This window comes from Perognathus longimembris, chromosome 3 (assembly GCF_023159225.1).
Source record: "Perognathus longimembris pacificus isolate PPM17 chromosome 3, ASM2315922v1, whole genome shotgun sequence".
NCBI classification, from domain to species: Eukaryota; Metazoa; Chordata; class Mammalia; order Rodentia; family Heteromyidae; genus Perognathus; species Perognathus longimembris.
The window spans coordinates 117,207,002-117,232,764 of NC_063163.1; the positions used below are offsets into that span (position 1 = coordinate 117,207,002).

At 45.5% G+C, this 25,763-nt stretch overlaps 1 protein-coding gene across 3 annotated transcripts in view; it reads left to right on the plus strand.

Annotated features, from left to right (window-relative positions):
* The first annotated feature begins 376 nt into the window (after positions 1 to 376).
* Positions 377 to 25,763, plus strand: part of Kmt2a (lysine methyltransferase 2A) — a 67,632-nt gene continuing 42,245 nt past the window's right edge. For 2 of the 3 annotated variants that reach the window (XM_048343928.1, XM_048343929.1), the window contains exon 1: positions 377 to 871. In XM_048343928.1, coding sequence (XP_048199885.1) covers positions 410 to 871 — 462 coding nt within the window. In that variant the 5' untranslated portion in view covers positions 377 to 409. Of the gene's footprint in view, positions 872 to 2,983; positions 3,083 to 25,763 lie in introns of all 3 variants that reach the window. The other variant, XM_048343927.1, reaches the window with a different exon arrangement.

Genomic DNA, 25,763 nt, shown 5'->3' on the forward strand with positions numbered 1-25,763 from the left:
GCCCCCGTCCGCCCCGCGGCCCGCGCCCCCTCCCCTCCCCCTCTCCCCGGAACCCGCGCTCCGCTCGGGGCTCCTGGGCTTCCTCGCCCCGCCCGCGCCGAGCCGCTCCCGGAGGGCGGGGCGTGCAGTTATCCAGGTTGCGGGGCGGGCGGGCGCGCAGGAGGCGGCGGCCCGGGCCTCGGCATAGCGGAGCCGCGGGCTGGCGGCGGAGGCGGAGGCCCGAGGCCCGTATGCAGATTGCGGGGCGGGCGGGCGCGGCCCGGCGCTCGGCATAGCGGCCCGCGGGGTGCGGGCGGCCGGGCGGCGCCGGGCGGGTTAGGCAGGTTCCGGGGCCCGCGCCCCCCCTCCGCCTCCCCGCCCCCCTGTGTTGTCGCCTCTCCCTCTCGCTGCTTCACTTCACGGGGCGAACATGGCGCACAGCTGTCGGTGGCGCTTCCCCGCCCGGCCCGGGACCACCGGGGGCGGCGGCGGCGGGGGGCGCCGGGGCCTAGGGGGCGCCCCGCGGCAACGCGTCCCGGCCCTGCTGCTCCCCCCCGGGCCCCCGGCCGGCGGCGGCGGCCCCGGGGCGCCCCCCTCCCCCCCGGCGGCGGCGGCCGCGGCGGCGGCGGCGGCGGCGGCGGCGGCGGCGGCGGCGGCGGCGGGAAGCAGCGGGGCCGGGGTTCCAGGGGGAGCGGCCGCCGCCTCGGCCGCCTCCTCGTCGTCCGCCTCGTCTTCGTCTTCGTCATCGTCCTCAGCCTCCTCGGGGCCGGCCCTGCTCCGGGTGGGCCCGGGCTTCGACGCGGCGCTGCAGGTCTCGGCCGCCATCGGCACCAACCTGCGCCGGTTCCGGGCCGTGTTTGGGGAGAGCGGCGGGGGAGGCGGCAGCGGAGAGGTAAGGGGGGCGCGGAGCCCCCGGATCCGGGGTCCCGACCCTCGGCGGAGCCCCTTCCCCTCCCCCATCGGGGCGAGGAGCATCCCGAGGCGGGCACCCTCCATCCTGGGGGTCCCTGACCCGGGGCGACCGGCCCTCCCATCTGGGGATCCCCCCCTCACCATCACCGGTGCGGACCCCCGGGACCCCCCCCCACCCGGGGGGCCTGGGGCTCACGCCTCTCCGGCCGAGGGCGCCCGGCCCCCTCCTCCTCCTCCTCGGGACCCTTCCCCGAACCCCGCGGCGCAGACCCCCACGCCGGGGCTTCCCATCCCGGGACCGAACCCCTCCTCCTTTCACAGATTACCTCATCCGAGCGAGATTGCTCCCTCCCTCCCTCCCTGCTAGAGACCTGATCCCGCCACATCCCCGCCTCCCTCTCCGGGCAGATGTGCTGCTCCCGGGGCAGCCTGCCTTCCCCCCTGGACATCTTTCGGGTGGGGGGGGGCCTCCTCCGGGGCCCCTGGGGGATCCAGGTCCTCCCCCCTCCCACACCTGGCCTTCCCTGAGCCCGCAGCCACCTGCACCCCATCCCCAGCCGGGTCCCCTGCCTCGCGGCCACTCCCCCTTCCCTCACTTCCAGCTCCCACCCCACCCCACGCCCACCCCCGGCGGACAGGCACCCCCCCCTCCACGCCCCCGGGAACCTTTCCCCCCCCCTCCACCTGGCCACTCTCACCTCCTCCCCCTCGGAGATAACGGTGCTGTCCCCTCAGCAGGCTCTGCTCCATCCTCCAGGACCACAGTCCCAGCCTGCTGGCGGCAGGGGCTCGCCCGCCCGCCCTTCCCTCCCTTCCCTCCTTCAGAATGAAAAATCAATGACATCTTGGAGGGGAACTAGGCTTGGAGGAGAGAAGCTTTCCAGTGGTCCCCAGGAGAGGGGCAGGCTTTACCCTCCAGTTCTGGGGGGAGGGGGCCCCCAGTGAGGGGAGGTGTTTGGTGGGCGGGGGTGGGGGGGTGGGATTGGGGCAGCATCCTCCCGAGGGACGCAGCTGCTCTCCTCCACCCCACCCATTGCGCCTGAGTGCTTGCAAGTCTCTCCAGCGCTAGCTCCCTCCCGCCCTCGCTCCCTTTCTCGTCATTTCTTTATTGATCCACCTTTTCCTAGGCCAATCCTGCGACTTGGCCAGGGTGGGGAGGCCGGGTTGGGGCGCGGAGGAGAGAAGGGACAGTTCTGCTTTAGTGTGGTGGTGATGGTGGGTCTTCGGATGGGGAGGAGGAGGAGGATTAGGAAGCAAAGTTAGTCCTTGGGAGTTAGGGTTGTCTGATTCCTCTAAGGGGGGGGTCGGGGGGGGCCGGTGAAGGGTCAGAGCCATGGCGCTTCCCGCTGGGACGAGGGTGAGGTTGGGGGATGCTTTGGTGAGTGTTCCTCAGCCTCCTTCAGCGAAAAGGAAAGTTGCCCTGGGAGGGGAAGTTGAGTTCAGGTTCAGCCCGTGGTGTTGCGCATTTGTTTTCCATTGGATGCAGAAGGGGGCAGTTTGAATCGCAGGGCTGGGGGGTGGGGTGGGGGGGTGGGAGAGGAAGAGCAGCTGCTAGGGGCTGAAGCAAAGGGGAGGGGGCAGGGGCTGGCTGCTCTGGAGTGCTCTTGATTGAAACAGAAAGGGAAAGATAACCACCAGCCGTTTCCTGCGTGCTCTGCCGTTGGTGCACACAAAATATCCTGGGCAAACCCCTTGTTGCCCGTTGTGCCCCACGCCACTTAAGATCTATGAGAGACCCTGGGAAGAAGGGCAGGGCGGAGATCTCAGGGACCCTGGCCCCTCCTTTCGAGAAGCTGACATTTTTCAGTTGTTAATCTTCCTGCCCCCTTTTAAAAATCGTTTCTAAGGCAGCCTGATCAGGAGACTGACGCCCGCCCGCCTTCTGACAGAGCCCGGAGGACTTGGTGGGGGCGTGTTCCTCGCTGGGTAGCTCGCTGCTGCATCCCCTCTCCCTACCTCGCTCTGCTCTGTCTCCACCTCCTTTTCCCAGCCTTCAGAAGGCAGCTGCAGGCAGCAAGGTTGTTTGAGACTATTTGTTGGTTGCTCTAGATGATGATTTTTTTTTTGAAAGGCCAATTCTGTATTTTTTAAGCTAACCACACAGATCCCATGTAGTTGGAGAACCAAAGGCCTCATACATGACAAAAAGACTGAACCGGTCAGGTTACTTGCATGGAGTTGGTGCCTAAATGTGAGTTGATTTTGCTTTTTTAAAAGATACGGCAGCAAAAAAAAAAAAAAAAAAAGAATAGACTTTCTGACATTTCATTTACCTGCTTATTTTCAAAATTGAAACTTGCCTGGTTATAAGTAGAATTGTAGCCGTATGTATGTTAAGAGTAAAATAAGAAAGAAGTTTGTTTTAAGGGGATTCTAAAGCATTTTCTTCTTGTTTAGCATGCTTTTGTATTTTGCATTGAAGGACAAAGTGTTCATATTCCAAATATTATTATAATTCAAAAGCAAAGTTTTACATTGACAGCTTCCAATCATAGCTTTTCAAGAGACTGGTTAGAAAGAGAGAAACCTGGATTCAGGGACCTAATGTCTGGGCACCAGAATATTTTTATCTGTAGGTCTTTGACAAATCACCTTTTAACTTTTAATCAGGTGTGAACAGTTTCTTACCTACTGATATCAGAAGATGATTGTTAAGCTAGCTTTTTATTCGACCTAACATTAGTTTATAGCATAAAGCTTGTCAAGGAATTGTAGTTACTTCAAATAAAATCATATTGGAAAGAGAGGTATTTTTTACTGAAAACTTTTGCCTGAACAGTAGTTACTACTTTGTTACAAGAAGAGTGGTTGACTCTGCCTTATGCCTTAAATGTCAGTATTTCTTCTGAATTGGCCTTGGATGAGCTCTCGGTAAGCTTTGATGTGGTAGTTTCAGGCTGTATGGTATTGTTGATGCTATGTGTTGTTAAGTGGTAAGCCAGAGTGATGGTCTTCTCCAACCTGGTAGTTTTCAGTGTGGACACCAAACATTGGGTTAGACAGTCTTTACGCATCAGTGATAAGTTTCTAAAGGAAGTTTAGAGATCCCCCTTGGCTAGCAGAATTTACTGAATTCTAAAAGATTGCTTCTCAGAGTGTGCTCATACTCATACATCAAGTTTTATTAGCCAGATTCACAAAGAGATGTTATATGAGTCTAACCTCTTTCCACTATAGTTTGTTTTAAGTGAATACTGACCAAATGCTCCCTGTATAACTTCTAAGATTAGGTGAAAGAACTTCGATCACTTCCCCGTTGGAACTCTCAGCCATTGGAGATTCGTTCTCTGTAGCTGTTGGTACCTAACTTCACTTGCCCTGAATGATCTCTAGGTAGCAACTGACATGTCAGTTCTTCAGGACCAAATTGTTGTTAGAATGGAATTTTTTTTTTAACATGTAGGTGTGTCTGGTTTCTTTATTTGGGCTTTCTGTGGGACAAGTAGGAAGTAGAGTTGTATTTCCTTGCACACTGTAAGCAATCACAGAGGTCCTGTTTTGCCTTTCCTCTCCCCTTCTCTTCATAGTGTTAGCAAACTATTTTCCTAAGGATGTCTCAGGAATGCCCATACTGCTGTGCTTTGCCGTCTAAATAAACAGCAGACAGCATCTGTTGGCTGTTTCAGTGTAAGCTTCAGAAATAGTTCATCAACTACTAGCCTGTGTATGAATTTCATAATCCAATCACCTTCCATTCCGCCCCTCAAAATGTTAAAAGCATAATTTTCTTCCTGATCATAACATTGCAGACCTTAATTAGATATAAATTGAAACTGAATTACAGTGTTGGTGTGCATTTGTTTTCATTTGGAGTTTCAGTTCAGTTCATGGCCTGAAGTAGGCTTTGGGGTTGGAATGATAGGAGTATAGTCTTCTAGCTGGAAGGGAGTTGGAGAGTGAATTTTTGGAGGCTCACCAGGCGTAGGTATCAAGAGAGAGTTTTTCCTCCATTGCCCTCACAGCAAATCCTGAGCTTGTCAAAAGGAAAATGCAGCATGGAACCCAGGTGGAGTGGTGGCAGTTTGTGTGGTCTCTCATCTCACCTCTGTCACTGGCTGGATAGGACACTTCGGGCAGTTCACTTGTAACCTTACATTTCTCATCTGTAAAATGAGAAAGGTGTACTCATTTAGTTGTGAATCTTTTGTTCCATTATCCTGATTCCTTTTTATCCTATTAACTTTTTGTTGATGTCAGAACTTCTCTTGACTTCAAGAGCAGGAGTCAGTGATATTGCTGGGGATTATTAATATCAGATGGTACATTTGTCTGCTTAACTGACATTATTATTAGGAGAAATTTCAACTTGGGAAATGTTTCATTGTGTAGAAAAGTATAAGAAAGGACTTGGCTAAAGTTGATGGATTTCATAACAAGCAACAAGAAAGATAAATTTTTATTTTCTTCACAGTACGGGGTAGTGAACTCGGGGCCTTTCACTTAGGTGTTCTCTCTCTCTAAGCCATGTTCCTGGTCCAAAGGCTAGACTTCTCTTTGTTGCCAAGGCTGGTCTCAAACCCTTAGTCCATCCTGCCTCAGCTTCCTGAGTTGCTGGGACTACTGGCACATGCCAGTGTGATTGGCTTGAAGATGAGTTATTATTATTACTATTATTACTACTACGACTGCCACTACTATTATTTTGGTGGCTGTCCTGGGGCTTTAACTGAGGGCCTGGTTCCTATCCCTATGCTTCTTTTGCTCAAAGCTAGTGTTCTACCACTTGAGCCACAGCTCTACTTCTGGCTTTGTGGTGGTAGTTTATGGAGATATGAGTCTTATGAACTTAACTGCCCAGGTTGGCTTTGAACCATGATCCTCAAATCTCAGCCTCCTGAGTGGCTAGGATTACAGTCATGGGCCACCAGTGCCCAGCTGATTTTTTTTTTTTTAACAGTACTGAGGTTTGTGCATAGGACTTTGGACCTGCTAGACTGATGCTGTACTACTTGAGCCACACTTTCAGCTTGCCAGTCCTGGGGCTTGAACTCAGGGCCTGAACATTGTCCCTGAGTTGCTTTTTGCTCAAGGCTAGCACTCTACCACTTGAGCCACAGCACCACTTCTGGTTTTTTCTGTTTATGTGGTACTGAGGAATCATGCATGCTAGGCAAACACTCTACTGCTAAGCCACATTCCTAGCTCAGCTCCTTAATTTTGATACTATCTTTTGTCTTTTTTTTTTTTTTTTGTACTGGATCTAGGGTTTCAACTTGGTCTGGGCACTATCCCTGAGCTTGTCTGCTTAAGGCTAGTGCTTTCCTACTTGAGCCACAGCTCTACTTTGAGCTTTTTGGTGGTTAATTGGAGATGAGAGCCTTGCAGACTTTCCTGCCCAGATTGACTTCAAACCTGGATCCTCTGATCTCAGCCTCTTGAGTAGCTAAGATTACAGGCTAGAGCTACCTCCTCCTGGCTTAAGATAGGATCTTGTGAACTTTACTGCCCAGTCTATCTGGAACCTTGAGCCTTCCACTCTCAAGCCTCCCAAGTAGCTAGGATTACTTACAGGCATGTGCCACCAGTGCCTGGCTTAAGGCTAAGATTTTAAGCATAATTCTGAGGACCTGTGGAACTCCAGGCATTATCTGTGTTTAGAAGCCCCTTTCTCTCCTTCCCCCCTCCCCCCTTCTCCCTCCCTCCCTCCCTCCCTCCCTCCCTTCTTTCCTTCCTTCCTTCCTTCCTTCCTTCCTTCCTTCCTTATTCCCTCCCTCTCTCCCTCCCTCCCTCCCTCCCTCCCTCCCTCCCTCCCTCCCTCCCTTCCTCCCTTCCTTCCTTCTGCCCTTCTTTCTTTCCTTATTGTCATTTGTGGGACTTGAACTCAGGGCCTGGACGCTGTCCCTGAGCCTTTTTGCTCAAGGCTAGTGCTATACCACTTTGAGCCATGGCACCAGCTCTGTTTTTTTCTGGTGGTTAGTTGGAAATAAGTTTCCCTGGGCTGGCTTTGAACCATGATCCTCAGATCTCAGCCCCCTGAGTAGATAGGATTACAAGTGTGAGCCACTGGCTCCTGGCTCCAGAAGCCCTTTTTACTATAATTTTTATTTGCTGTAGGTCTTTCATTATTTTTCATCTAGATGGTATATTCCTTTAGGTGTCTGTGCTTTTGAATAACTGAAAAATCCACATCAATTTTTTTTGTGTGTGTGTGTGTTTTTTGGCCAGTCCTGGGCCTTGGACTCAGGGCCTGAGCACTGTCCCTGGCTTCTTTTTGCTCAAGGCTAATACTCTGCCACTTGAGCCACAGCACCACTTCTGGCCGTTTTCTGTATATGTGGTGCTGGGGAATTGAACCCAGGGCCTCATGTATAGGAGGCAAGCACTCTTGCCACTAGGCCATATCCCCAGCCCTACATCAATGTATTTTTAAATCAGAAGGGATAGTCCCACTGTATCCGAAGTAGTTGTTAATATGTTCTGAAAAGAAGTGCTTTGGTTTCTATTGAACATAAGAAATGCAGTCTTTCAGGACTTTGCTCCCTCGTTGAAAACCAAATGCCATGGCCTCACTTTTCTTCTAATTTATCTTAAGGAACTTGGTTCTGGAGGAAATAATTTACAAAATAGTGACATCTTCTGATTGGAAGTGAAAATACTTACATTTTGATCTACTTCACACCTGGGGGCAGGTGTGTGTGTGTGTGTGTGTCTGTGAGCACAGCTGTATTGGAGTCTGTCCCAGGTTCTGCCCTTGCCCTGTGGGTCGAGCTTTGCTTGCTCTGAGGCACAGCACACTGCAAAGCCTCTCTCTCTTTTGGAGACTTGCTGGGTTTTAATTGTAGGTCTCCTAATTAAGATCTCTTTGTGCCTGCCCACATTCCTCTGGTGTTGGCACAAAACTTCAGCTTCCTTCTAGCCCTTAACTGAAGGCCTTCAATCAGACCTTTTGTGACTATCTTGTCTCCATTCTTCTGCCAAGGTGGAGAGCTAGCCCAGAAATGGGGACTTGGAGAAAGGGAAAGCTTTGTGACCATCACCGTAGTTGAGGAGCAACTTGTCTGAGGATTGTTGGGATGGAACCCTTCTTTGTTTGTATATGTTATTTTCAGGGATTAAGAAATGTTAAATTACTAATGAGTCTGGCATGATGCACCAACAGTTTGAATCAGATTCTTAACCCTGTAGGCACTAGTAGGAAAGAAGATGCTAAAGAGTGCACAGTTATAAAGTGCTTACTTGGATCTTATCTTAGACTGGTTTATGAAGCTTAATGAATAAACTGTCTTACTGAGAAAACTGAGAGGCTTGTGCTATTTGTAGATTGGAGTAGGTTGTTATAAAGCAGATAATCAAATGAAATTATTGATTGCTCCTAAATTGCTCTAGGTTTTGAGACATAAGCTGAATGAAAATTAGCTTTTAGATTTGACTTAACTTTTGGCTAGCCAAAAAAAAAAAAGATTCCTCGTGAAGTCTTTAACTCTCATTTCCTGCATAGGGAGCAGGATAGATCTCTCTTCTCCCTTTCTCCCTACTCTAAACTTGTTACACTCTAGTATATCCTTGCTAAAACTTAAAAAGCATTCTGTAGACACTAATATTTCTTAAGGTCAAGAATTGGCTGGAATAGTTAGAGAATGAGAATGATTTTTCTGGAAGAAGTAGTTTAGTTTGCATTATATTAGTGCTCACAATACAGCACATCCTTTCTTAGGTGCTAGAGGAGATGGGGAATCTTTCCTTAAGAAAAAGGAATCTTAAATCCTTCACCTGGACCCAGATGGTTTCCTTGACCACATCAGTATGAAGCAGGCAGACAAAGGGCTATTTTTTTGGCTGTTGGTCTTGTCATTTCATTGGTTGTGAAGGCCTGAAAGAAGGAAGTACAGGATCTTTTATGGCAGGCATTAAATAAAGCTGGAGGCCTGGGCTCTTATACCTGAGTGGGTGGTTTTATGGCCTAATTCTCTAATTACTGGCATTTATGACAGTGTGGATGCTCCTGGCCCTGTGGCTGAGGTAGATGATGCTGGGGAGGGGAAAGAGGTCCTTTTGTTGGCCTTTTCATTTTCCTCCCCAATAAGGTCTCTGAGAAAGCCCTGAGGAAAAGCACAGCCTCTTGGACTATGAGAATGACTTCCCATAAAATGGTCCTTTATGTTTTTAAAAAGGATGAGCTGCTTTTCTTGACCTATCCAAAGAAATCCATACCACCACTGTTAAATATTTCAATGAGCTTTTTACCTTGTCAGGTTACACTTCAGGGGAAGCCAGCCATGAGGCTGAGGCTACTGTTTGATGTTAGCTTTAAAGACAGATATTTCAAAGAAGAATTTTGATGTGTGATTTGTAGTTGTTGTAAATGCTTCTCCTCTCCTTGTAGAGGCTAAGCTTGGTTTAACTTTTTAGACATTGAATCTGCTATGCTAGTGAGCTTTAGATAAAAAGATTGAACAAAGGAATGAATGCAATAGTTAGTTGGCAGTTTTCTGTACAGGGTGAAAATTCCCCTCTCCTTGAAATGAGTAGTTGTTTTTCTGTCTGACTAAGAGGGTGAAGGGATTTCCCCAGATATGTTACCTTTAGTTTTTGCTGCTACACAACTTTATAAGGGACAAGTGGGTGAGCTCTTTTTACTTTGTGCCAGGAATTAGAGTGTCTTCCATATATCTTATCTGTTTTCTTGCGTTTCTGGCTTTGTTGGAATGTTTGGGTACAAATGCATTGATGTCTTGCAGCAGCAAGAGCTGTAAACTCTTCTAACATCTGATTTAAGAGATCTAACCTTGTCCATACTTTGCTGAAGCACCCTTTTTTTAAATTCTCATTTTCCAGCATCAAAGTAAGTGTGGCTTTTATCTTGAATTAAGAGAGTTATGGAGCCCGGCACTAGTGGCTCATGCCTATAATCCTAGCTCTTCAGGAGACTGAGATCTGAGGATCATGGTTGAAAACCAGCCTGGGCAGGAAACCCCATAACATGTTTATCTTCAATAAATTACTCAGAAAAAGCTGGAAGTGATGCAGTGGGTCAAGTGGTAGAGAACTCTGGGACAGTGCCCAGGCCCAGAGTTCAAGCCCTGAGACTGGCAAAAAAAAGGTAGGGTTGGGGGCTAGGAATGTGGCCTAGTGGTAGAGTGCTTGCATTGCACGTATGAAGCCCTGGATTTGATTCCTCAGCACCACATATGCAGAAAAGGCCAGAAGTGGCGCTGTGGCTCAAGTGGTAGAGTGCTAGCCTTGAGCAAAAGGAAGCCAGGGACAGAGCTCAGGCCCTGAGTGTAAGCCCCAGGACTGGCAAAAAAATTTAATTAATTTAAAAAAGGGGGGGAGTTCTTTAACTTGTGATGGGTGTCTTTGGAGAAAATTTTTTTCATCAGGCACTCCTTTATATTCTAAAAAGTAGGGAGAATATCTTACTCTTGGGATGAATATTTATATGTGTGTATATTCAACTTTTGTCCACCCATGAGTATTGAGTAACTTTTAGATCAGACAAAACACTATCCTTAGATTATTGCCTTTAATTATAAGCAGTAAAACCTTGTGGATAACATCTCTAAGCTTGGTTAATGAGGAAATCCTTTTGTAATCTCTCTAGGAGTTTTTACTCATGCATACATAAATACCTTTACCACTGAGAGGGAGAATCTCATAATTTAATCTGGAATACTGTGAGCTAGTATGACATTATAATTAGGAGCTGCTAAGACTGGGCTTGGAATTTAGACTACCTGAGTTCAAAGCTTAATTTAGCTACTTAATAGCTGAATGACCTTACAAATCTTAACTTCTCCATATCTTAATTTCTCTTGCAAATAAGGGACGATCATGCTTTCAATTAGATTATTGTAAGATTTTGAGACCATGCATGCAAAACATCTAACACATGAAAAAGCTTTAATTATTATTAGAACAGAGAAATTGAAAGGAGTTGAGTTCTGTATATTTTTTTCTCCACCAGGATAATTGGTTTCTATTACTTTGAGATATACATGTGCATTCATAGGCCTCTCTCTCCTAATGATAAATCAAGACAAATAGATATCCTGACATTAGATTATTATCAATCAAGTTGTTTTATTACTAAGTTACGTGGAACCAAACTGAAGGGTAGCCACCCATCTGGGTAAGAGTCGGTACCATTGGTGTACAACTAAAACAATTGAGGTAAGACAAATTGGGAGAAGCGAACAAGATAGTAAATGTTAGGATACTAAAAAATACATGCCCCTGGGTTGGGAATCTGGCTTAGTGGTAGAGTGCTCGCCTCATATCCATGAAGCCCTGGGTTCGATTCCTCCGTACTACATACACAGAAAAAGCCAGAAGTAGCACTGTGGCTCAAGTGGTAGAGTGCTAGCCTTGAGCAAAAGGAAGCCAGGGACAGTGCTCAGGCCCTGAGTCCAAGGCCCAGGACTGGCAAAAAAAAAAAAAAAAAAAAAAAAAAAAGGAGACTTGTAAGGGGCTGGGAATGTGGCTTGGTGGCAGAGTGCTTGCCTAGAAGGCATGAAACCCTGGGTTTGACTCCTCAGTACCACATAAACAGAAAAGGCCGGGGAAGTGGTGCTGTGGCTCAAGTGGGGGTGTAGGTCAGGCCCTGAGTTCAAGCCCCAGGGCTGGGAATATGGCCTATTGGAAGAGAGCTAGCCTCATATACATGAAGCCCTGGGTTCAGTTCCTCAGCACAACATATATAGAAAACAGCCAGAAGTGGCGCTGTGGCTCAAGTGGTAGAGTGCTAGCCTTGAGCAAAAAGAAGCCAGGGACAGTGCTCAGCCCTGAGTTCAAGTCCCAGGACTGGACAAAAAATACATGTCCCCATGAGTTGCAAAATTATCAGGCTAAAGTGGCTACATGGAGACCAATACAGTACTTTTGGTCTCTGACTAGTCCTAACTTTTTAGTGCCAATGCTGGGACTTGAACTCAGGGCGTGAGTGCAGTCTCTGAGTTGTTTTGCTCCTGACACTCTACAACTTGAGCCACAGTTTCACTTCCAGCTTTTTGAGTGATTAATTGGGATGAGAGTCTCCTGGACTTTTCCCTGCCTGGGCTGGCTTCAAACCTCCTAAGTAGCTGGAATTAGAGGTGTGAATCACCAGCATCCAGCTGGTATAATTCTTTTTTTGTTTTTTAAAGGAGAGGTTTGATAGAACAATACACTATTTAATTGACAGATTTTTACAACCCTAGTACTTGGACTTGACTTCAAGGCCTGGACACTGTTCCTTGGCTTTTTTCCCTCAAGGCTATGCCCTACCATTTGAGCCACAGGTCTGCTTCTGGCCTTTTGTTGGTTAATTGGAGATAAGTGATTCCTACGTTTGTCTTCTCGAACTGGCTTTGAACCGTGATCCTTAGATCTCAGCCTCTGAATAGCTAAGATTACAAGCATGAGCCAGCAGTTCCTGGCTATTTGAAAGTATCAGTCTTTCCTCCATGAGTTTATAATGCCCTTAAGATACAAACCATTTCTAAGTCATCATTTATGTTTTATATTCTTAGTGGTGACTTCATGTAAACCAAACATCATCTGTGACTTTGTTGTTGAACTGAAAATGTGGCGTTTATAAACTTTTAGGAACACTTTGCAAGGCATTACGTAGGCTTAGAGAACTTGTACAACACAGTGTAAATATGCTTAGTTTAAGAAAATATGAAAACTAAATCAGAAACATCACAGGACATTTTTGTAAAGGTATTGATTTTAGTATAGGTAAGTGATATGGAGGCACTAGGATAGGATGGCATTATTTATTTATTTATTTATTTAGCCAGTCCTGGGCCTTGAACTCAGGGCCTGAGCACTGTCCCTGGCTTCTTTTTGCTCAAGGCTAGCTCTCTGCCACTTGAGCCACAGTGCCACTTCTGGCCATTTTCTGTATATGTGGTGCTGGGGAATTTTGAACCCAGGGCTTTATGTATATGAGGCAAGCACTCTTGCCACTAGCCCATATTCCCAGCCCGGTATTATCATTTATATAGATGGTCATCCCCTTACTTGAGTGTTGTTTTCATTTCTAGGTTTCTCAGCTTAAAAGGAATTAAGAAACCTTGGAGATGGTTCTGGGGAGATTCAAAAGATGATTATATGATTGAAAGTCAGTCATGAGGAAAGTCTGAGAGAATGAAGGGTTAAAAGGCAGCATATAACTCTTCAAATCATGAATGGATCCATTATTAGGAAAAATAACTGTTTTCTAGCGCCACTGATACCAGAGTAACAGAAAATAAGTTTAGGCAGAAGTAAGGGTTAGTTGTATACAGAATTTGTTGGTAGTAATGGTTGTCATTATATTGATGGGAAAAGGTTAGCAAAATACTCTTCTCTAGACGTAAACTTGTACAATATGTACAAAGTGACGTCTGTGAATCTATAAGTGCATTCTTACTAAGGACTTGGGTTATACTTTAATATTCCCTAACGCACTCTGTAGCCTTATTGGCCTCCCACGAAGCATTTGGTCTGAATTGTCAGTTTATGGTAATAATTAATTTTTAGTAGTAAGCTTCCAGATAAATTGCCTTTGTGAAATAATGTTTTTTGTAATGGTTTCATGGGAGACTAAAAGTATTTTTAAGTGGAGCTAAGAGAGAAACCTTAAACATCAAGGTAAACCAAACAGGCTGGGAATGTGGCTTAGCGATAGAGTGCTTGCCTAGCATGCATGAAGCCCTGGGTTGGATGCCTCGGTACCACATTAACAGAATAGGCTGGAAGTGGCACTGGGGCTCAAGTGGTTGAGCAGAAGCAGCTCAGGGACAGTGCCCAGGCCCTGAATTCAAGTCCCAGGACTAGGGGGGAGGGGAGGAGATAAACCAAACATAATCAACGATGTCATATTTGTGTAGGAAACAAATAAGTGCCTGTAGCTTTTGAGTCCATTTTTTTTCAGTTATAAGCTCAAAGAGATAGTAGGTGGATTACAAATTCTTGCTTCTAAGCTAACATGTTTGTTCCATGTGAGTGAGAGAGGGGAGAGCCTGTGTGTGTCCGCGTTCGTGTGTCCGTCCGTCCGTCCGTCCTGGAACTTGAATTGAGTTTAGGGCCTGCATGCTGTCCCTGAGTTTGCTCAAAGCTCCTGCCCTACCACTTGAGCCACAGCCCTACTTCCAGCTTTTTTTGTGCTTAATTAGAGATGAGTCTCAGGAATGTTCTTGCTCAGGTTGGCTTTGAACCTCCATCCTCAGATCCTAGCCTCCTGAGTATAGGCATGAGTCACCAGTGCCTGGCTAGGAGTTTTATAAAGGCCTCTGACCCTTGGCTTTTGAGGCTATGTGGAGGGTTGCATCACTCAGAATGAAACCTTTTTAGATGTGTTGGGTTGCAGAAAGCATTTCCTGTACAGTCAGAGTGAAAACTGTGAGTTGGGATTGTTCATATAGATCACCAAAAAGTCTGGGCAAAGTTAATATTAATACCAGCCAGTTTTTCTACCAACTTAGTTCCAAAAATTGGATTGGATTATTGAAGTGTTTAGTCTTGGAATTGTGTATGAATTCCTACTTGTAGATAATTCATTATTAGATTTATTTAGAGGTAGTTTTATGTGGAATATTTTGTGTGTTTCACATGATAACTGTTGTAAAATGACTGGTTAAAGGGAAAACTAGATAGATGCATGAATTGTCTGAAGTGGTGACATAGCAAAGGGCAGTGACCTGATTGTATAGTTGACTGTCATTCCTGTTACTTTTTTGCTGTTGTTGGTCATGGGGCTTGGAGCTCTTTTGCTCAAGACTAGCCCTCTACCACTTGGAGCCACAGCTCTGCTTTCAGTTTTTTTGGTGGTTAATTGCAGATAAGAGTCTCAAGGACTTTCCTGCCCAGGCTAGCTTTGAACTGCAATCCTCAGATCTCAGCCTCCTAAGGAGCTAGGATTGCAGGCGTGAGCCACCAGCGCCCAGCTCCCATAACTTTTAATTATTAGCCATACTGATATAAATTTAGAAAGGAGAGAATATAAACAAAAAATAATTCTCTCATGATTTCTTTATTTTGGAATCTACTGTTGGAGCAATAAGAAATTTAATTTACATGCACACATACATGTTAATGCCACCTCATACAGGCTATTCAGAATGTGTTTTTTCAAAATATTAGGAATGTAGGGGTCAGGTGCCAGTAGCTCACACTAATAATCCCAGCTACTCAAGTGAGGTCTGAGGTTCACAGTTTGAAGCCAGCCTGCTCAAGAAAGTTTGTGACACTTGTATCTCCCATTAACCACCACAAAGTGGAAAGTGGGACCGTGGCTCCATTATGGTAGAGAGTTAGCTTTCAGCACAAAAAGCTCAGTGACAGCTCCCAGGCCCTGTGTTCAAGCCCCAGGATTAGCAACAACAACCAATCATGAAATTTCCCAGCTTCAGTATTTGATATTAATTTCACAAAGAATAGGTCCTTTGCAGACTTGTTGACTTGGTTTTGCCTGTCACTCTTGTTCTCACTTCACATTCGTTCCTTCATCAAACTTTCTGGAGCGATGGCCCTGTTTATTGTTTTAAAATTAATGTTGTGTTTGGGGCTTGAACTCAGGGCCTGGACACTGTTCTTGAGCTGTTTTGCTCAAGGTGTTGTACCATTTCACTTTCAACTTTTTGGGTGGTTAGTTGGAGACAGTCTCACAGGTGGGCTTTGAACCATAATGCTCATCTCTCAGCCTCCTCAGTAGCCAGGATTACAGAATTGACCCTTGGCACTGGGCCCTGTTTCCTTTTAGAGGGAAGGAAGTTGTGGCTTTGGAAGTTGTGTTACCTCAGTTGCTATTGGTCATTGAGCAGCCCAGCTTGACTTTTGCACCAGGGAGAAGGGGAATCTTCCAGTAGACACTTGTTGATATGGCTTACAGAGAGGTTAACTGCTTCAAGTTGGTGTGTGAGGGACACTATCTCTGGGGCTGGGAATGTGGCTTAGCGGTAAGAGTGCTTGCACAAAGCCCTGGGTTCCATTCCACAGCACCACATACACAGAAAAAGCCGGAAGTGGCGCTGTGGCTCAAGAGGTAGAGTGCTAGCCTTGAGCAAAAAGAAGCCAGGGACAGTGCTCAGGCCCTGAGTTCAAGCCCCAAGACTGCGCTCCCCCCCCCCCCAAAAAAAAGAACTATCTATGAAAATAAAGTTGGTGTTCAGTTTTCCAGCTTATAGGTCAGGTTGCTCTGTGGTACTTTTCGGTTAGAGAAGAATCAGGCCCGTCATTTTGACGAGTGGCTTCTCTTCAGTACATCAGTTTCAGTTAGGCGGGCGAATCTCTTCTAGCTCCACAAGCAGTTCAGACCTGGGAACTGAGGAGTCTGAAATTATATACTTCTCTTGATTTTTTTTTTCTTCTTTCGATAATTCTGCTAAGTAATTTGGGACATTGCTAAGACTCTGTCTTAAATAGTATGTACAAGTTGCTGTTTTTGTTTTGTGTTGTTTTTAAAGACAGATGGGCTGTTTTCTGCCTCCCTCTCTTGTTGGCGTTCACCTGTCTCATTAGCTTGAGCGTTGTGAGCATCTGTTTCTTGGCCTAGGTTATACGGAGGGGCAGGAGGACCCTGCCTTGCTCTTGGATTCTAGAGTGGGCAACGCTGTGTTTATTGAGTGACAGTTGCTGGTAGAGTTGAATTAAATATTTGAAAACTGGACTTCATTCTTTTACCTTCCTTTATTTTCAAAGAATAGTGTATTATTGTTTAATGCTGCTGACCCTTTTGTGTTAACATTTCACCACATGGGGGCAGGGGGCAGGCAGCTGTAAGTCTCTTCCTCTCTGGTGTGCACTCAAGACAACCACTGTTCTCTTCCGTGAACTAATGACCAGAGGAAGCTGGCCGTGTCCCTTTCTGTGTATTCACAAGGGACTGTGGTGTCAGGTCAATAACTGCGTGCATTTCCTGGCCAGTGGAAATTCAGTAGCACCTGAGCTTAAAAAGTTTGCTTCTTGGCCTGAGGCCATGGCTGAAGCCAGACGGTCTTGCAGCCCTGAGTTCAGATGCCATTACCAACCCTCCCCAAAGTTTCTTGGTATTTGCATGTGACCATGCTCGAGTCCACATCCCCTTATTGAGTTAGCAGTATTTTTAAGTTGTTCCCATAATGGCAGTGTACAGAGGGGTTACCATTTTCTACGTCAGGTAGTGAGTACGTTTCTTTCTTTCTGGACAATGTCATGCCTTCCTTCACTCTCTCCCAGCTTTTCCCTCCCACTCAGCAGGATTATTTTTATTTTCTACTTTGAGAGACGATTTACAGGTGTTTCTACATTTGTCCTATTAAATGACAATAAAGTGGCTCATTTTCCTAAATGACAGTTGTAAGTATTCACAACTCTGCAAAATGAGAGCTTGGAAAATCACAATTTTTTAAAGGAATGCCTTTTTTATGTTTCAGGCAGATGACCAAGTGCTGGGACTTGAGCACTGATCACACCCCTTCCTTCACGCACCCCTTCCTTCACGGCACTTTCTAATTTCTTGATAATAAGCTCATTTAAAACGTAACAGAATGTAACAGGGAGGGCTGGGAATGTGGCCTAGTGGTAGAGTGCTCCCCTCGGATACATGAAGCCCTGGGTTCTATTCCTCAGCGCCTCATATATAGAAAAAGCCAGAAGTGGCGCTGTGGCTCAAGTGGCAGAGTGCTAGCCTTGAGCAAAAAGAAGCCAGGGACAGTGCTCCGGCCCTGAGTCCAAGGCCCAGGACTGGCAAACAAACAAACAGGGATATAAAGTACTAAAATCCTAGTCCGTGGCCAGGTTCTTTGGAAGTTGGTCATTGGGAGGCGGAAGGTCTCCGAGCTGGTACTGACAGGCTTGTCCTCAGCACAGGGCTGCAGCCACTCCTCCCTCCTGGGTGGCTTCCTGAGTCACTGGTGTTACACAGTGTGAAAATGAATAAAGAGATTAAAAATCCCCTCAGAGGACTGCCTGGACTTTTCCTCCCTGTTAAATGGGAACTCAGTACCACTCCATCCTCTGCAGTCATACGCCTCTCCTGTTTTATGCCCTCAAGGTTGATCCTGAGCACATCCCCTCTTCTGCCCTGGCTGGACTCCTCTCCCCTTTCCTTGTTGGTCTTCTTCCCTCACTGACGTTTGTTCACATGGCACCTCTGACCTCCAGTATCAGACCGTATTGTTTATTCACATTAAAATGGGCCGTACTGCTAGAGTAAATTCATCAAAGCTGTTGGAGGCTAGCTTGCTTTTTACAAGTATCTCTTCTGTGTTTTTTGTTTTGTTATTTCTGGTAAAGTCTCATGGATGTATTTATTTTATTGTTATTTTTGCTAGGTCTGGCCTCTGACAACCATCCTTCTGCCTATAACCTCCCCACGCCGGAGTCATAGGTAGAGGTCACCTGTGCCCAGTTCTTGGGTTGAGATGGAAATCTTACTAGCTTTCTGCCTGTGCTGGCCTTGAATCATGAGCCTCTGATTTCTGCCTTCTTAAGTAGCTGGGATTATAGCTGTGAGCCACTGTGCCTGGCCTTCATTCTGCTACAGAGCTGTGCGGACTTTTTCTCCATCTGCTCTACACGTTGTGCTTGCTGTCTCTGGGCTTGTGCATTTGCAGTCTGGCTAGAACACGGATCCACCAAGGCCATTCACATCCTTAGGCCTAACAAGGTTCAGCAGTTCTGTTTCTGCAGGGAGCCAGATGTTCTCTGTTGTGCAGAAACAACCACAGAAGATACATAAATGAATGAGTATGGCTGTGTGCCAGTTACGCTTTTTTTTTTTTTTATGGACTCTGACATTTGTATTGCATGTAATCCTTATATGCATGAAATATGATTTTTTTCGACTATTTAGAAATGGGAGAGGGGTGGAAAACCCAAACAGCAAAACTTTATTTTAATCTTAGACCATGGACCCAGCAAAATTAGACTAATTTAGCCTGTGACTCTTAGTTTACCAGACCTTGGTAAATTCTCACCTCAGAGAAGCCTTTCCCAGCCACCCCACAGCTACGTCCTTGATCCTTACTGACTTAGTGTCTTTTATTTAGTTGTTGTGTTTACTTTCTGTCCCTCTACTAATTCAGAGCCTTATGGGGTGGGAATTTTGTCAGTTCTACTAACCAACCAAATCAGTTTTTACTAATCCCCGTGCCCCATTTTTCTTTTCCTCTCTCATTACCTCCCTCTCTCCCTTGTCTCCCCACTCCCTGTTTTCCTTCCTGCCTCCCTTCCTCTTATACTGGGTTTGAACGGAAGACTTCCCACTTACTAGGCAGGTGCTCTACCGTTTGTGCTATGCCCCCAGCAAGGTTTCAGCCTCCAGGGCTAGACCTTGGGGAGTTGGGAGTCAGGTGCTGTTGAACTTTCCCCATTATTCTCTGGGTGAGTGCTGCCAATCCTGAGGCTTGAACATCAGGTCCTGTCCCTGAGCTAAAGCTCAGGCTAGTTCTCTACCTCTTGAGCCACCACTCAGTTCAGCTTTTTGATGGTTAATTGGAGGTGAGAGTCTTACAGATTTGTGTGCTTGGGCTGGCCTCAAACTGCAGTCCTCAGATCCGCATCTTCCTGAGTGGGATTACAGATGACAAGCGTCGGGCCCATTTCTCCACTTTCTAATCTCACCTTAGCTCTCTACAGGCTGGCTCCTCCTGCCTCTGTCATTGCATTGAAATGGGCTTTAGGAATGCCACAGGTGACTTTGCACTGTAAAAGTTTCAGTCCTTAAACTACCAAAAAACCTGAAGTGGAGCTTGGGCTCAAGTAGTAGAGTCTTAGCCTTGAGGCAAAAAAAGCTCAGTGCCCAGGCCCTGAGTTCAAGTCCCAGGACCAACACACACACACACACACACACACACACACACACACACACACACACACACGAGAGAGAGAGAAAGAGAGAGAGAGAGATTTGGTCAAACTAATGAACTTTTTTTATGGTAAGACTCTTAAAAAGAGCAGTTTTTTTTAAAGCAATTTTAAAATAAACAACATTGTTGTTAGGAACTGGCCATGGTGCAGTCCAGTTTATCACTAAAGCTCATCCTTCTAGTTGAACTTAAACTTTGTATTTTGTGATCAGATCTCTCTTCTTCCCCCTTTTTCCTCCCTCCTCCAACCTCTGCTAACCATCTTTTTTACTGTGCCTATGTGGCATGGCCATTTTAGATTCCACACATGAGTGAGAGTCACAGTGTTTACCGTGGGCAGGACCTTACTTTGCATACTGCCCTCTAGTTCCATCCATCTGGTTAATGTCTCTTCAGTGTACCCATTTTAGTTCTTTGGCAATATACGCAGAAGTAGCTGTGTTGGATTATATGGTATTTCCAAAATGACTGGACTAGTTTAGCACAAAGACTCATTTCCCTCACATAGTCTCCAACATATTCTACCATTTATTTTTGTTTTGTTTTTTTGCCAGTCCTGGGGTTTGAACTCTGGGCCTGAGCGCTGTCCCTGGATTCTTTTTGCTCAAGGCTAGCACTCTACCACTTGTGCCACAGTGCCACTTCCAGCCTTTTCTGTGTATGTGGTGCTGAGGAATTGAACCCAGGGCTTCATGTATACGAGGCGAGCACTTTACCACTAGGCCATATTCCCAGCCCCTGTCATTTATTTTTATTATTTATTTATCTATTTATTTATTGGCCAGTCATGGGTCTTGAACTCAGGGCCTGGGTGTTCTCCCTGAGCTTCTTTTGCTCAAGGCTAGCACTCCACCACTTGAGCCACAGCGCCACTTCCAGCTTTTTCTGTTTATGGTACTGAGGAATCGAACTCAGGGCTTCATGCATGCTAGGCAAGCACTCTACCACTAAGCCACCTACCTTCCCAGCCCCTCATTTATATTTAATAACAGCCATTCTAATAGGTATAAAGTGGTATTCCTCTGTGGTTTACTTGTTTGATTATGCAAGGGGGGGGGAATTGAACACAGAGCCTGATGCATACTAAATACTTGTTCTAGCAACCCTCCATCTCAGGTTCTTTTGCATTATCCTTAAGTAAAATCATGTTTAATTCTTTGGAGTTCACTAGTATTTTATAGTCTAGCATTATTGTCATCATAGTATCCAGGAGTTTTTAAGTAGTTAGTACATTGCAGTTCTGTTAATTTCATTTTACAAGCTTATATTAGGTGCCAGATAGTAGGAATACAAAAGAGAACTGGGAAATTTGTCCCTATCTCAAAATATATACACTCCAGCAAAGGAGACACACATGTAAGAAGCACATTTGTAAAGTTCCTGTAGCCAGGCTTCTTGTACATGTCTGTAATTCCAGCATTCAGGAGGCTGAGATAGGAAGATCTTGAGTTCCAGTCCAGTCTGGACTGCGTAATGAGAACCTGTCTCCAAAAAAAAAAAAAAAAAATATATATATATATATATATATCCTTTCTGCTAATTAAAAGCTAGTAATTATGGGCAAGAGTCCTTAAAATGTAGCACCAAAACCTTAGAATTTTTAGTGTGTAACAGGAGACAAAAGGAACTATGCTAGCAGAAGTGATAGCTAACTGGAATAAATTCCCACAGGAGAGGTGTTACTCTTTAAACTACAGCTTCTAAGATGTACAATTTACCCCCTGGGTGTCTCTTCATCTTTAGTTCTTCGTAGTAATTCCTGGCTTTCTCATCTGAGTGAACCATACATGATGATTCCAATACCTAGTAGCCTTAAGGAAAGAATTTTAAAGACTTGGGGGTATGCCTCAAGCAGCCCTTAGTTCAAATCCCATCGCCATAAAAAGGTTTTTGTTGAAGCATATATAGCAGCATTAGCTTGGCACCAGTGGCTATCCTAGTTATTTAGAAAAGTGAGATTGGAGGATCAAGGTTTGAAGCCAGCCCAGGCAGGAAAGTCTTTAAGATTCTCATCTCTCATTAACCACCAAAAAGCCAAAAGCAGAGCTATGGGTCAAGTGGTAGAGCACTAGCTTTGAGCAAAAAAGCTCAGGGACAGTGCCCAGGCCCTGAGTTCAAGTTCCAGGACCAGCAAAAACTAGACAAAAAAAACAACAACCTATCTATACGTTAGAAGTTTGTTTTGTTTTGTTGTCTGAGCTTGGGACTCAGTACCTGATGCTTTCACCTGGCGCTTTACCAGCGGAGCCACACCCCGAGCCCCTAGAAGTATTTTTGATGCTCTCTATATTTATTGTTACTTTCAGTTGATTCCTTGAAGCTAATTTTGTAATTGAAGGAACTTGAGTTTTCAGACTCTTGAAAGATGTTGGAGCTAGGAGAATGCTAAGATGCAGTTGGTTTTTGAAGCGTGCGTTTGAGTAGCCTCCGGCTTAATCCAGTGCTCGAGTGCCAAGGAGCCTGTTGACAGCAGAGAGAGGAGGAAGAGGAGGAGGAGGAGGTGAGCAGGGCCCCGCGAGGCCTTGTCCACGGGGCCAGAGCTACAGAGCTTGTTTAATGGAGACATTTACAAAGTAGCTCTGGATCGTCCACGGTTAGCCAGGGAGGCGAAGAACGTGAAATGGGTGATGGGCTTTCCTCTGACTGTAGTAAAGTGGGAAGCATGGCGGGACTGCTGCATGCTATCGATTGCACCTGGAGGTGAGGTGCGGAGGAAGGAACATGGAGTCTTATCAGTTGAAATGTTATCACTGGTTTAAGTGGGAACTGTGTCTCACCGAATCACTGCAGATGCTCTGGGTCTCTGATTTCTAGCCCTAGAGTGATACTCAGTTACGACAGTCAGGGTTAAAGAGGGCATTTGTAAGAAATCTTTTAAAAGTGAATTTACTAGAAAGGAATGTGTGCAAGTTCTTGAACTGGCTATCCTAGAAATTGGGTAGGAGGAGTCATACATTCTACATGTTTATCATGTTCATAATTAGGTTTCACCTAGAAGTGGCATTCGTTTACTTTGTTCATAATCACTAGAAGTGAAATATTTAATAGTGTTTTATAGTGCTCAACTTGGCAAGAGTGATTTTCAAAATCTTGGCGATCTAGTCCCAAGAACAACATTGTGTTCCTGGAGGACTAGGGTTTTATGGCTCTTTCCTGTGCTGTCTAGGACTGCTCTGCTCATCACTGAAAGGAAATATATGTGTGAAGAATGGCCGGCTGGGCCCAGTTCCCAGGACTTGTTGGGTCAGGTGCCGTGTCCCTATCTCTTGAGGCCTACCTAGGCTTCTGACGCTGCAGTGCCAAACATGGACTTGTTTCTTTTTTATGTATAGATATATCTGTACTCAAAATTAGATTTCCAGGCCAGGCTGAATCCTTTGGAAAGCAGGACTTTTACCTGGTTAACGTTCTCTGGGGATCCACATGTTTACAATAAGTGATGGAGCCAGAGGAGAAGCTTGTTGCTGATGGTAGTGCAGTGTGTGCATCAGATAGAACTGGTGTTTTGAACACTCCTGCGTTCTTCTTTTGGAACTGGGCATTCCTTAGATGTAGTACTCTTCTGGAGAAATAGAACTTCAGAGTTACAAGGCTAGAGCTTTTGATTTTGGCCAAGCTGTTTGCATCTTTTAAACAGTGGAAATTGATTAAAAAAAAAAAAGTATGCTTCATTCTGGGTGCCAGTGGCTTAGCTATTTAAGAGGCTAAGATCTGGAGATCAGATTGAAGCCAGTCTGGGGCAAGTCAGTTGGTGAGACTCTTACTTTCAACTAACAACAACAACAACAACAAGAAGCATGCTTCAAGAAGTCACCCTAGGGCTGGGAGTATGGCTTAGCGGTAGGGGGCTTGCCTAACATGCATGAAGCCCTGGGTTCAAATCCTCAGTACCACATAAACAGAAAAAGCCAGAGGTGGCGCTGTGGCTCAAGTGGCAGAGTGCTAGCCTTGAGCAAAAAGAAGTCAGGGACAGTGCTCAGGCCCTGAGTCCAAGCTCCAGGACTGGCAAAAAAAAAAAAAAAAAAAAGAAGAAGAAGGAAGGAAGGAAGAAATCACCCTATTCCTCAGTGTAGAGGAAGTTTCTAAGGCAGAAGTATAGTTCCTTTTTTTTTTCCCCCCCCAGTGTGTTCCTCTCATTTTGTCTTCTTTTTCTAATCTTTTCTTTTTTTCTTTTTTTTTCTTTTGGCCAGGCCTGGGCCTTGGACTCAGGGCCTGAGCACTGTCCCTGGCTTCTTTTTTGCTCGAGGCTAGCACAGCACCACTTCCAGCTTTTTCTATTTATGTGGTGCTGAGGAATTGAACCCAGGACTTCATGCATGCTAGGCAAGCACTCTACCGCTAAGCCACATTCCTAGCCCCTTTTTCTAATCTTATTCCAACTGCAACTGGAAGGAAAACAAATAATGCTTCCTCCTGTTTTTTTTTTTAATACTTAGAAACTTTAAATGTTGACAGTTAAATTACTGCTTGACAGCTTTATGATACTGTTGTTTTAGAGCACATTGCAATTAGGATTGTGTATGTAGATTTTATGCACGTTAGAAATCTACAAAGTAACCCTCTAAGGTTGCTGATGATAAACATAACTTTTTGATCGCTTACATTTCTTATAAAGATTAGAAATGGTTCATTAGTTACTTTTCCTGTTGGTTAATATGTGAGATGTTTTTCTGTGAAGATAATGTAGGAAAGAAATGACTTGATTAGAAACTTGAATGACCTGAAAAATGGCTATCACACTGCTTTAATCAAATAGCAATTTTTGTACTGTAGATGCTTTATTTGATGACTTTACACACTTATAAATACGTCACCTTTGAGTTTTCCAGACGATTTACAAACCTTACTATGTATAATACTCAAATAAAGGTATCAAGAGAGAAAGATAGTAACTTTTCTAAGATTACAGAGAGCAAAGGTACTTGAGCTGAGACTAAAAACAGCCTTCTCTCAACCGACTCTTCCCACTGATGTTCACGGCTCTCCTCCTGCATCTGATTCCGTGTTCTGCTCATTGAGGACCCACGGCTTTCCAGCACCACTGCTCTCCTCATTGGCTTTCCAACACCACTGCTCTCCTCATTGGCTGCCCCAAACACACTGCTCTCCTCATTGGCTGCCCCAAACACACTGCTCTCCTCATTGGCTGCCCCAAACACACTGCTCTCCTCATTGGCTGCCCCAAACACACTGCTCTCCTCATTGGCTGCCCCAAACACACTGCTCTCCTCATTGGCTGCCCCAGACTTACTGCTCCTTTCTCTGATGCCGCTCCCCCCTCCCCCCCAAAAAAACCCAACCAACAGTCATTTTGAGAGTATAAGAAGAATTACAACTGAATGTCAGTGGCTCACTCACACCTGAAGTCCTAGCAACTCTGAAGGCCGAAATGGTTTGATGATTTGTCTGCCAGGGCAGACAAATGTACAAGAATCTTATCTCCAGTTAACCAGCAAAGAGGTGTGGCCAGCCTGAGTGAAAGAGCTAAGTGAGAACTCAAGGCTCTTAGTTCAAATCCCAGTGCGTGCACGCACACACACACACACAGAATCGTGTCTCAGTTGCATTGTTTTCAAAGGCTAGCTACTTTGCCCATCAAAAACATTTAAGGTTTAAGGACTGAACTTGACAATTTGTCTAAACTGTTAAATTTACCTTTCACCATATTCCTTATTGAAAAGCAGTTAAGTACTTGAGTACCTGATTTTAGCTTTAAAATAACTAAGAACACTTCATCAGAAAATCCACCGACATTGTCCACACTCGAGTTTAGCACCTAAGAGCAAAACTGGGACTTTAAATGCTGGAATTTAGTTATAACTGAGATTCAGGCAAGCTTGTTCTTCCTTATTTTGTTCTAATTTTTTGTGGACTTTGTTTCTGGAGTCTGAAATTACCTTTCTATATCTCTATAGAGAGAACTTTGTCTGAATAGTGAATTTCTGTTAATCTGCTTGCTTTAGTAGAACATCTTTCTGGAGTGCTTATCCAAAAAAGGTTAAGTGAATCTTTCGTATTGTGTAAAAGTCAGGTTAAAAGTTAGAGGTAAGGAGATGTTTTTCTTTTCTGTCTTTCCCAAGGGGAACTGGTAAGATGCTTCCCTGTTGCTGAGGTGAAAGC